Source organism: Salmo trutta, chromosome 6 (assembly GCF_901001165.1).
Source record: "Salmo trutta chromosome 6, fSalTru1.1, whole genome shotgun sequence".
NCBI classification, from domain to species: Eukaryota; Metazoa; Chordata; class Actinopteri; order Salmoniformes; family Salmonidae; genus Salmo; species Salmo trutta.
The window spans coordinates 56,673,257-56,686,164 of NC_042962.1; the positions used below are offsets into that span (position 1 = coordinate 56,673,257).

Genomic DNA, 12,908 nt, shown 5'->3' on the forward strand with positions numbered 1-12,908 from the left:
TAGTTGTTGCATTTTACAATCTAAACTAGATTACTGTTCAAGACATAAAATATTTATGCTGTACAATTTTTGGAGCACAAACGCAACCCATATCAAAGCATTTATAATTGCAATAAATGTTAAAGCAATTATCTGGTTGTTTTTATTTTTTTTTATCTCATTCCTCATGCCTAAGGACACCTGGATTCTAGTTGATCACATCTTTATGGGAAACATGAGACAGAGTAGAAGAATAGAAGACAGAATAAAAGGAATTAGGATAAGCATGAACCAAATCGCATAGCACTTTACATTGTAAGGGGGAACTCAACATATTCATCACTACTGAACTGGGTGCTTTTTAATCACAATATTTTACCCCATACATACTATCTTCTTGTTATATTATGGGTAGAAGACTACCGCAAGACACACTTTGACAAGGCAGTCAATATCCTATTGAGCATCTGTCTAGCCCTACAAGTATGGGCATGTACTGTATGCACTCGCACAGTTCAAGCCAGAAGACATACACGCGCGCAAATAACATAGTCAATGCTACTGTTCCACTTTGCGAAAGAAAAACATGTCATTACTACTCTCTGCCATGGTTTATTTGTAGTGGTGTTATTGTCTCTATTGATGCCAGGTGAGTGTTAGGCTAGTGACTAGATGAACATGCTAGACGGGCAAAAGTAAAAAAGTATATGCAGAACTGAGCTAGAACAGACGATACCTGTTCTAAAATTAATTGTAGAATTATGTTAGGGTTGGTCGGGTATAAGTGTTTAAAATCGTGTTTGAGGTTTTTGAAGCGCTGTAGGCCTACTTCCGTCGGTTCTAGCATGGTCAGATAGTGACGGGTGGGAGGGCTTCTATAGTTGACTGAATGCATTTGTTTTAAATATTCAATATGGCTGACGGAGGAGTAATGAGCCAATATGAAAGTTCAGGACCAGGTAATCATTACTACATTTTACATATTCATTTGCAGATTATATTTTATTAGGCCTGACTTCGTGACAAATAAACGAAAAGGCCAGCACCATATGGTTGATCCCGTTTACAATCTTACCCGGCGCGTGTAGGAGGAAAAAAAACTAGCCAGGATTGTTGTTGTCGTTCGAGGAGAAGACGTTCCCTCCTTTGTGTGGTGCGCGTTCCATATTCATACCCAAAAGTCACAGCAATTTAACATATTTTATCTGTAATCGGCAACGCTGTTGAGTTGTTTGCTCTAGATATTTCACTTTTTTATTTGTAATGGAACATAGCCACAGAAAAAAGGCAATAGTTAACGAGCTAGCTTCGCTTGCATGGACACTAGCTACTTCGTGCTAACTAGCAGCTCGCTACATTTTGCATATTCATTTATCTCAGCGGTATGCTTAGAATTAATTTTAAAGAATCTAGCGAGGACTTGATACGACAATTGCATTAATTCAGTAAATCTATTATTTGCAATGCAGTTGGGAGGAGGGGTTTACCGCTAGGAGGAGATCACTTATTTTCATTACTAGCTGGCTACAGTAACTTGATTGTAGCAATGAACACAGTCAATGTTTTGGGTACTGTATCAATGAGATCGCACCAACGAAAAACTATGAAAATCCATGGAAACGTTGACATCCTTATAGCGTAGTTCTAACTTCTCTTCGACATTTGAACTAAAACGTTTTGATAAAATGTTTAACAGTTTGGAGTGGAGTTTGCCACCACGTTTGTAACTCTGGTTACAGGCAAGTAAGTACCTGTACCAAGTTCCAGGCCGAGGTCACAGACTAGCTATCAGGTTGAATACTTTTTGGGCAAAGAGGGCTACTGTTCCCAACTGATTTGTTCTGTTTGCTAGTGAAAGCAGACTGAAATTGAAATGGCCAAGTTTGTCATCGTTTGTGTCTTCCCCGCTAGGCCTACAGGCATGCCAGTGGAATAACTTTTAGAGTTGTCCTAGTACTAGCTCAGCCTGTGTTTTTATGAAGAGTAAATGTGACACCGTTGAGTAAGAGACCCCTCCCGAGCCACCCCACGGTGTACTAGAGGTTGATGTAAGAACAAGGTCTTCTGTGGATCTCATGTAGACTACTCATCATATAGGCTACCCATCAGTCTCTTCCAAAACAATCACATTTTTGACTTAGCCTATTCCTTTCCCATTTTTCCTTTTACTACCGTCTAGTCCTGTAGTTGTCTACCTGAAGTTAAACGACTTCTGATAGAATGTTACGGAGTGTCGTAAAGCCCTGAGTGTCAGGGCCTCCAATGGTCAGGAGGAATCTGATGCAGTGTTTTTCAGCTCCAATTTGACAGAATATGATCAATGTTTTGCATATTTTGGATGTCTGTTATTTGAATATGCTGAATTTTCATTTTCTCTGCCCCCTCTCCTGTGCGCTCTCTCTCCCTGATCTACTTTGCATTATGCATTTGGGCTTTCAATAACATGAAAGCATAATTCATTGCTAATCTGAAATTCTATTAATTGAATGATTTGCATAATGCATTGTGTGCCAATTAGGTTTATGGAACTCAAGGCTCTTATCCACAACTGTCTGCTGAAGCTCCAACATTTTCAATGTAGGCCTACAGCCATCAGTCTCATATACAAATTCAATGTCATATATGTTTTGTTTAGGAGATTTGCCATTGAAGAGAAGGCCATGATAAGGGTTTGAGTAGTCATACACTCACTCACGCCTTCATGTCTTGGATTTGGAAACAAAGTTTACTATCAGTTTGCTATCAAATGGCAAAGTGGGGCCTACAGCTTGGAAGTAATTTATCCCCCTCACCCTCACATAAGAGTTGCGAGGGAGAGAGTGCGCACAAGAGTGAACTTATTTGGCACATGCCACGTACTCCTTAAAAGCTATCCAATTAATATGTAAATTAGCTGATAAATATTTATAGAGATTTTTTGAATTATGCAGAAAGCTTTCGGAGCTCTGTGTGAAATGAATTGCTCGCCGCAACTTCAAAGCGGGCGCCTTGGCTTAATGAGAAACGGGGGGCTGAATTTGCATACGGCTCTAATCAGCTGAATACTGATTATGCTGCTTCGTTATGGGCGCTACGCTGCCAGCTGCACTCTTTGTTTCTGTTCCATTCCACAGGGAGGGAGAGAGAAAATGAGGAGAAAAAGACAGGAGGACTGTTTGCCACACTCTTGTTGATTTGTTATAGTGAGAGAGGCGGTGTGCGGAGCAGCTAGTTGTTATAGTGAGAGAGGCGGTGTGCCGAGCAGCTAGTTGTTACAGTGAGAGAGGCGGTGTGCCGAGCAGCTAGTTGTTACAGTGAGAGAGGCGGTGTGCCGAGCAGCTAGTTGTTACAGTGAGAGAGGCGGTGTTGTTACAGTCAGCGAGAGGGAACACTAGACGGATCTCCTCCTGCTGTGTTGGGTTCTGTTTAACACATCTGGCTGTGCCAGTCTTCTGGGTTCTGATTGCTCCTGGTCAGTGGGCCCAACTGAGCGGGGTCAGTGCCAGCTGGCCTGGATGGCACGCTGGTGATGCCACAGACTGGACTCTGCAATAGCTGGTGAGCAGAGCAGTGTGAGAGATCTGTTCCAATATCCGCACTAACATACTACTTGAATGAAGCAATGTTTTGGGTATGCTAGTAGTATGGGTATTGGACCGTGTGTCATGACAATAGAGTATTCCAGAACACCTGTGGTTTGTGGAATTCTACACTTGTTGATCCTTTGAATTTGCCATTTTCTTTTGTTTTCTGAAGGCATAAATTGAATTGTCATGTGCTGTTTCCGAGCCGTCTGGTAAGCTAAGCTTCTATTTTTCCTCTCTGTTTCAGACTCGATAATCAACCTGTCAGTATCCAGTAAAGGCAACATGGAGAACGGGGACATAGTCAAAGGTGAGTTCCTACAGCCTTTTTTTGATTACAGCTAGTGCCTTTAGTATGTAATGGAATATGTGTTTCTTGGAATGAGCTTGGCCGTCTTTATATATTATGGCCTGTTTCATTTCCATCACAGAAAATGTAGTCCTGAACTGACTTGCGGTTCGATGGTGTTGTCCTCGGTGCTGTACTGTGGTAACAGAGTAGTAACAACTTTGAGTCTGTATATTTGGTCCAATGTGAAGATGTATGTTGGAGGATTTTGACTGTGTTGTTCTGACTGACCTTCCGTCTCTCTAGGCGTGCTGACCAATGGCCGGGACTCTCAGAAGCAGACTGTCATGTCCCTCACCAATGCACAGTCACAGGCTCTGCTGCAACAGGTAACACACACACTCCCACGCATTACCCATATTCTTCTTCTTTTTTTCCCTTCTTTTTGACAAAAGCAAGAAATGCTCATTTGCATACTTTAGTCTCTAATACTCTACAAGCCAATATAGTCAGTTAGCTCCATAGCCAACATGATGCTAACACCAAGGCAAGACGGATAAGATCCCGTCCCCATGGCTACTCAAGGGGTCCATTCATTGCGTCCAGCGTTGCCATGGTGACGCCTTTAGCCCGCTACTTTAGCCCGCCAGCTTGGAACTAGCCGTTAAAATGGAAGTACAGCAGCCTGCTGCCTGGCATGCCTCCTCTCGCTGAAACAAAAAACCAGCGCGCTGTCTGCTGCATGCTAATTAGCCCACTCCAACTGTCGCTTAGAAACAGGTGGGGGTGGATATGCAAATGTCTGCCAATTTACATGTGCCTCATAACCAGTCTTTGATTATAATACTCCCACCGCTCTCGCGCTCTCTCTCTCTGCAGTCATATCCCCATAGGTTGCACTGGCTTTTTACAACTTAAAAGTAGTAGGGTTTAAGCCACAGATTAAATCTCTGATACACCCCCCCTTTTATCTCTCTTACTCACACACTCTCTCCCTCAATCTCTTCTCTCTGTCTCTCTGTGTGTGTGTTTGTTTGTGTAGTTGACCTTGTCTCCAGCGCAGCAGCAGCTGTTTCTCCAGCAGGCTCAGGCCCAGCTCCTTGCAGCAGCCGTTCAGCAGCACTCCGCCAGCCAGGCCCAGAACAGCAGCACCACGGGGGCCGCCATCTCTGCCTCCGCAGCCACCCCCATCACCACCCAACTCCCACTGTCCCAGCCTATACACATCACTCCTGTAAGAGATCTACTATAGTGTTATATACTCACTCACACACAGTGGCTCGTACTTGTCTAACACTGGCTCCTCTCTCTCTCTCCCCCTCTCAGCTCCAGCAGCAGGGCCTGCAGCAGTTTGTGTTGGTCCAGCCAGGTCATTCCATGGCCACCCAGCTTCAGCCTCAGTTCTTCATCTCCCAGACTCCACAGGGACAGCCCAGTATGTTTCAGTATCATAGTAAGCTATACACCAGCACTGAAGTAGTTTCATGTTTCAGGACCTTTCACTAAACCGTCTCTCATTTGACAGATCTCCTGCAAGCCCAAAATCTTCTCACTCAACTACCTCAGAGCCAAGCCAACCTCCTACAGACTCCAACTATCACAATCGCTCCACAGGTTAGGGGAAACACACACTTTTTCACAGTAGCCGAATTGTTAGTGGCTGTGGGTTGTTTCAGGACAGGAACACGGACCATGCACATCTCTTATCTTCCTCCCTCTATCTTTCTCTCCTATCGCGCGCAGGTGGCCGCTCCCACGCGGACCATAACTGCCACCCCCGGCCAGCTCCTCATCCACAGCCAGACCCCGCCCCCTAAGGGTCTGGGCACGCCCACTCTGGAGGACGCCAGTGATCTGGAAGAGCTGGAGATTTTCTCCAAGGCCTTCAAACAGAGGAGGATCAGACTGGGCTTCACACAGGTATGGCCCAGGGACTCAGGACTGGCTTCCGCTGTAATACGCTCATAATAGATTAGATTTTATTTTTTGTGTTTGTGATAAAAAAATTATTTTTTCCCCTCATTATTTTACCATAGAAACAAGATATGAAAGAGTTCCATGGATTGCATTTATATTGTACTTTAGCTTTTTTTCCTAAATACTCAGTGCTTCAAACTGCATTTTTAAGGAAGGGAACTCGCCCTATATACTACCAACCTGGTTGATGTCAGTCTTACTTTGCCTGTGTCCTCTCCCCCTCTCCTCTCCCTCCAGGGTGACGTGGGGCTGGCCATGGGGAAGCTGTATGGTAATGACTTCAGCCAGACCACCATCTCCCGCTTTGAAGCACTCAACCTGAGCTTCAAGAACATGTGCAAGCTGAAACCGCTGCTGGAGAAGTGGCTCAACGACGCAGGTAGGTCCTCATAAGGAAGGTGTGTGTGTTATTTTTTTATGCTCTCATTATGTAAATTTTTATATTTGGATAATGTATCTGAGAATTTTTTTCCCTCTGTGATTTCTGACCCACTCTCCTTGTCCCCCTGGCTGCAGAGAATGTGAGCTCAGAGTCCAGCCCCAGCCTCAGTCCCCTGGGCTCTGGTCACGGGTCACCCAGCCTGGCATCTGACCTCAATAGCCGGCGCCGCAAGAAGAGGACCAGCATCGACACCAATATCCGCGTGGCCCTGGAGAAGAGCTTCCTCCAGGTGAGACCTGGTTCTAACAAAGAAGATTGTACCTGTTCAGGCAAGATTTAGATGCCTTTTAGAAGAGCTCGACCCAAATAAGGGATGTTTGACTGTACGCCGTGCATTTAGAAGTAGTCGGGGTGTCTACAGAACACTGCCAGCTCTAGGTGTCTACTTTCCCTCACTGAGTCTGGTGCTCTTTGTCCCCTTGCAGCAAAACCAGAAGCCGTCGTCAGACGAGATCTCCCTGATAGCAGACCAGCTGAACATGGAGAAGGAGGTGATCCGGGTGTGGTTCTGTAACCGCCGGCAGAAGGAGAAGAGGATCAATCCTCCCAGCAGCTCAGCTTTCCAGAAGTCCATCTTCTCATCCCCTACTACTGCCAGCCTGGTGAACACTGTACCCCAGACCACTGTGACCGTCACCCCCTCTCTGCCTGTCACCAGCTTCAGCCTCACAGGTACGTGTATATTTTTCTAGTCTGGGGTGTACTCGTCTGATCTTTTCCATTGTTAGTTTCTGTGATGGCAAAGCCCAAAGAGGGCTTCATTGTCTAGTGGAAAGTGTGTCCTCTGTGCATCTCTATGGGTCCATATACATGCAGGCTATAACCACAACTGATAGCTGATGTTTGGTTTACATTATATATATATATATATATATATATATAGGCTGCTTAATTAGCCATATATAATGTAAACCAAACATCAGCTATCAGTTGTGGTTATAGCCTGTATATATATATATATATATATATAGCGCAGCACTTGTAGACTGACACAGGAAGGCAGCGCCACGGATGAAAGGAGAAATTAGTGATCAAAGCTGAGGTAGTAAGTAGAGCGAGCGGCCTGCCTTCCTCTCTCCCACAGTCAAACTGAGCTTTTGAGATATTTTTCATGAAAGTAACGCAAAGTAATACAAACCGTTACTTTTGTGAAATGTAATGAGTAACATTACTTTTTCAAGTAACTAATCCCAACACTGATGGGTAGTAGCAGTTCCACATTAGTTTATCCAGACTAAGATCATGGGAATTGCCAGGGAACTCACGATACCATATCACCGTACTTAGGTGCCGATTCTTCTATATGTATTGCGATTTGATACTATGATTTTTATTGCGATTTCGATGTTCCAAACATATTACTCACCATATGTCTGCTGCAGAGGGATGAGGGAGAGCCATGAGAGAACTGGTTTTGATCAGTCAGTGAAATAAAAGTGCTGAAAACAAATTGGCTTCCTATTTTAAAAGAAGATGGAGAACAAGCATTTCGCTACATCTGCTAGACACGTGTATGTGACAAACAAAATTTGATTTGAAACTATGAAGGAAAAATAGTGCTGGTACAGAAAACTAGCTCAAAAAATATATTGTCAAAAATAATATCCGACTAACTATTGATAGTTTTTTCCCCTCATCGTTGAAGGTGATGCAGTCTTGTCTTTTGTCCTGTAGTTATTTATTTGATGTTGATAGTATATTATTTATATGGTGTAATGTTGACCATCCTGTGTTCTAGACAGGACCCTGGCGTCAGCCACCGGCAACACAGCATCCGTCATCTCCAGCACCCCTACAGTCCCCTCTATGTCCCTCACACCCTCCTCCTCCGTGACAACCATGTCACAGCCAGCCGTTACCATGACGCAGGCGGGGCAGATGCTCTATAGCAACGGCGGGGGTCTGGCTGCAATGGCGGCTGCAGCGGCGGGAATCAGCCCGAGTCTCATGCCCTCATCGCAGTTCAACACAGGGTGAGGCTCACACAGACACAAAGTGCTGTGTCCACTCAGTATCTAAGTGAAAAAGATGTATTGTGTCCATTATCACATAAGTGACTGATTACTCCTCCAGGGGGGCATTACTTAACCTAACCACTGCAGGTTTTGGAGGAGCGCTAGCCACCATCCAAGGTGTGTTGAGTGGCAAGTACACCCCGCTACTATGCACCTTTATATACATAGTTAAATATACATTTAATGTGTTCCTTTCTGGCTTGTTTAAAAGTCACTAGAGCTCTGAAATAGGGTTGTTTTGATTACAAGAAGGGATGTGGAACCTTTGCTTTCTCTTGTCTTATCAGGGAGAAATGATCCCCAGTCACTATACTAGTCTAACCTTCCCTCCTCCTTCCTCGCAGCTCTGGCCTCCAGCGGGTCCTTCCCCATCACCACCCTGGACGGGAACGGGAACCTACTATTTGCCAACACCAGCTTGTCTGGCTCCTCCCCCAGCATGGTGAACACGCCCCTCTTCCTGAACCCCCAGAGCCTGTCCTTATTGGGTAGTAACCCTGTCAGCTTCATCCCTGCCAGTGCCCTCAGCCTGCAACTCACTGCTGGCACCAACACCATCACCACGGCAACCACACCAGTCAACACCATCGTCAGAGCCTCTAAGGCCCAATGAATGAACTCGCGGGGCGGGTCGCTCACCATTTCTTCCTCTTCATTGATCGTTATTTAATCTTTGTTCTTTTTGCTACCACCAAAAAGTTGTTGTTGGAAAAATATTGTTAAGATGTTTTCCTCCCTGTCTCTGCCACAAGGGGTCCTAACGGTCCTTTCAAAGATTGATTGAGATTTGGCAATAGAATCTCTTTTTCCTCAGAACTGCTTCTAAAACCAAAAATGTGCATTTGATTTTATTTTGCTGAGTATTGAATGAAACTGACACGGTTTAACTTGCTAGAGAGACTTCATGATGATCTGTGTGTTAGGTTCTCTAATTTGAAGTTTTACTTGAGGGCGTGTTGTACAGGCCTTGATCGTTGACGTCAGATTTACAACTAAAGATTAGATTTCTCTCTGCGTGTTTTTCATGTTACCTAAAATGTTCTTTGTGCGGTTAGTTGTGTGCTCTCTGATATTTGCCGTTTGTACATTTTTTGACATTTTTCAAAACTTTTATTAAAAGTTTTGTTGCTTTAACATGTTTTTCAACATAGTTCCAACTCTTTAAAAATAATCACTAGACCGTGAGAGAGCCTGGATGTAGACTTGCTATGGAAGAGCTTTACTGCAGTCTCTGGGAAGAGTTAAAAACAGCGCACTTCAAGAGAACTTGGAATGTCCTTTATCCAACCCAAAAATATTAGTGTACTAGACTTAGCTCTATATTATCATCACACTAGTGTAATGTAGCATAGGGATTTATCTAATGGACCTCTCCAGAGTGGGAGAGATTAATGCAATATTTTGAAGGGGACTTTCCAAAGACTAACAAAGATGTTTCTCTCTGATATTCTCCTCCCTTACGCCGAGGTCTATAGAAGACAGAGGCAGGATACCAAAAAGAGCGTCTGGAGAAGGTAGGGTAAGGTGTCAGTAGTATAGTGGGGTTGCATGGCCCATACTGAGTCTCTGCCTTGGATTACATGAGTTCAAGAGTAATGATCTTGAAGTAATACTCAGGATAGCCATTTCCCAGTGAGTCACTGCATGTTCAAGTTAAAGGAGATTGTCCAGGTCTGGCCTTCTCTGAGCTTATTCTTTCTCGTAAGACCAAATATGCTGCCGCTAGAGCCCCAGGTACTGCAATCAGTACTGACTCAACATAATATATTGAAATACCTCAGCAGCAAAAAAACAATATATATAGTCAAGCAAAACTGAAACCATACATTTTAAGAATGTAGAAATGTTTACCTGTTTTTTTTGTTGTTGTAGCTTTGCTGTACATTTGAAATGGTGACTACAGCAGAGAATCATATCTTGATACACAACATGAGCTGACTCCACATGCACTGTAACTGCAGTCGCCAGTACTACTGCTATTATTATGTAATATATTCACGGAAATGGTAGTTTATTCTTGTCTGATCCTACATACCAAAGCATTAGCGTTTTCATTTTGTAGCTGGTTTGATGGGAAGATCTCTTCTTGGTGGTGTTTGTTTCCTGCAAAGCCTTATGGGAAATGTAGTTGTATCTCTGCTTACTTGAGTCTTTTTGTTGTGGGTTTGCTCTGCTATATTGAGAAGTTTTTGAAATATGTATCCGAGGGCCATTTTTACTTTACGTCTAGCGCTCGATATTCACATGGAAGTAATATATATATATACATTAAATATTCCTGTTTTCTATCTGAACTAGTAGGTTTCTGTAATTGAATGTAGTGCATTATCTTTAACATCCTCTGTAGGATAGAAATGTTTGTGTGACTGGGCCAAAGTAAACCACAGGGTGTGGACTGATCCGTTTCTGGCCTTTTTGTCATTTTTGTTGACCTGGCAACAAATACACATACCAAACTGTTGAGGATATAAACACGAAGTCCAAATGCTTGTTTCCATTATGGTCCTCTTGTAACTAAGGAAATGTACTCAAGCTGTACTGCGTTTTGTTTTTTACTTTTTTGTGTGTGTGCTGTTTTATCAAAAAAATGTAAAGCCAGAAGTTTTCACACTAATTTGTACTTTTCATGCCTTTGTTTACATCACAAGGGAGAAAATGTTTTATTTTGTGGCCTTAATGGATGGGATATATGGTATCTCCAGACTACTACTTGTATGTTAATGCAGGTTAAAAAGCAACCTATTTGTAAAGCTTTACTGACATCCTAACTGATGGTTCCAGTCTTGGGGAGGGACAGGCTGTCTAGTGCTGGGTTCATCTGGGACTGTTGGGCCTATTCAACACCAGGAGGCTGCATCTCAAAAGAAACCAAAGACATAACGCTCTACCACACACACACACACTTAGATCAGTGGTGCTGCTGTCCTTTGTAGTCGCTTTACCTGAATGTCATCATCTCTTACACATTGTCTTAGTTTAATTTGTACACCAAGTAATGCAGGGGTCGGCAACATATGGTCAGAGGAAAAAAACACTCCAGGAAACTTTTGAACGTCTAAAACTGGAAAGTATTTAAATTATAATGGACCTTTTACGTTTTAAAATAACTGCCCTTTTTCTGGCCCACAAATTGCTTTTGCCGAACAAATCGGTCCCCAAAAAAGTGCGGCCCGCCGCTGAATTTTGAAATCCCGATGTGGCCCTTGAGTCGAAATGAGACCCCTTAACATTTGTTTGTTTTGTTTCTACGTCAAGTAGAGGGCAGATCTTTTCCTCCAGCTGTATTCCAAAGCAAAAATCCTGTTAAATGGTTAATCTACACAAATACCAAAGAATACTCTGGCCGGGATTGAATCCGATCGCAGGGTTATAGGCGTTGCGGCTTTTAAAGGCAATTTCTGATTGAGCTGAACATATGCAGCATTTATCGTGAATGGGACCTCTGCAAAAGCAGGGAACGTTGCCTTTAAAATAGGTAATACCTAGGACCGGATTGAATCCCGGCCTCTGACGGTCTTTCCCACTCTCTTCACGCTTCTCTTTCTACTCCCGTCCCTAAAGCGTATTTATACTGTAGTAGACCGATTAAAAAACCAAGCACTGGCATCCAAAGCGCAATGTATATTATGGTACATTTCAGGGAAGATATCAAGCAGAAAATGTGTTTTGAAAAGAGCTTGTTTTTTTCTCATTCAGTATGGATGTCAATGCAGAATGATCTTACTGTTGGTAGATGGTCAAATGTAAGGTATTTTTGTATGTTTTAGGATTCAGTGCCTCGATTCACTGCCTGTGTATCGTGATTCAATACTTTTTTTTACAAAAAAAAGAAAACCTGTAGGCCTGCATATCTTTTTCTAAACACCCACACAGAGTTGGGTAGGTTACTTTCTAAATGTAATCCGTTACTAGTTATCTGAAATTGTAAACAGTTAACTTTTAGATTACTCAGTAACGTAATCTGATTACTTTCAGATTACTTTCCCCTTGAGGCATTAGAAGACAAAAATGATCCGTCAAACACATTTGTTGTGTCATAGTGGTCTCTGACTTGTGATCAGACTCGCTCAGGGGAAATAAACGTAAATGTTTTTCAATGCTGAATTTAATGTAATTGATAAAACAGAAAGGTGTCAATGTAACATTTTTGTAAACCAAGAAGTAATCTAGTTTTTCAAAAGTATCTAATCTGATTACAATATGTTTGATAATGTAACGGATTACAGTTTTTTGTAATCGTTCTGTACACCACTCCAAATCTGGTCCCTACTTCCTCCTGTCTCGTTTAGTGAGGTAGCAGTTGTCACACTAACACTAGGTGGTGACACCAATGGTTGTGGCAGTGCAAGGTGTGATGTCACTACTTGGCAGACTACATAGATGATGAACACACCCACTCAACAGTATACTAGCTTACTACTGCTATATCAACTACTATCACGCCACACTGTTGTCACAGGAACAACGTAGGGAGACTGTAGTCGTTTAACTATGTCCCATCTTGTCGACCTGTTTGTCTGCTGTATTTGGGGGATTACGTTTTTTTTACTTACAAATGTATATGAAAAATCTCTTACTGTAACTTTGTTATAAACATCATTAAAAGTAGTAACATTGTTGCCATTGTGTCTCTCCTTTGCAGA

The 12,908-nt window shown here is 42.9% G+C and overlaps 1 protein-coding gene across 5 annotated transcripts; it reads left to right on the top strand.

Moving 5' to 3' along the window:
* Positions 1-543: 543 nt before the first annotated feature.
* On the top strand, positions 544-12,874 carry LOC115196377 (POU domain, class 2, transcription factor 1). Of its 5 annotated transcripts, none has more exons than XM_029757148.1 (13): positions 544-628; positions 3,790-3,852; positions 4,138-4,220; positions 4,874-5,065; positions 5,158-5,284; positions 5,357-5,445; positions 5,575-5,751; positions 6,046-6,187; positions 6,325-6,479; positions 6,676-6,922; positions 7,989-8,223; positions 8,324-8,394; positions 8,610-12,874. In XM_029757148.1, exons 1-13 carry the CDS (start codon positions 622-624, stop codon positions 8,876-8,878), a joined length of 1,857 nt encoding a protein of 618 aa, XP_029613008.1. In that variant the 5' UTR covers positions 544-621; the 3' UTR covers positions 8,879-12,874. The 5 variants fall into 5 exon arrangements, with proteins under 5 accessions (XP_029613008.1, XP_029613010.1, XP_029613009.1 ...); XM_029757150.1 differs by having other exon boundaries at positions 5,158-5,266; XM_029757149.1 differs by having other exon boundaries at positions 545-628; positions 8,324-8,382.
* Positions 12,875-12,908: the final 34 nt, after the last annotated feature.

Coding starts and splice junctions, on each gene's coding strand:
- LOC115196377 (XM_029757151.1), top strand. CDS start 893: ATGGCTGACGGAGGAGTAATGAGCCAATATGAAAGTTCAGGACCAG. Junction 6,480..6,675: donor TGGAGAAGAGCTTCCTCCAG/GTGAGACCTGGT, acceptor GTCCCCTTGCAG/CAAAACCAGAAGCCGTCGTC. Junction 6,923..7,988: donor CACCAGCTTCAGCCTCACAG/GTACGTGTATAT, acceptor CCTGTGTTCTAG/ACAGGACCCTGGCGTCAGCC.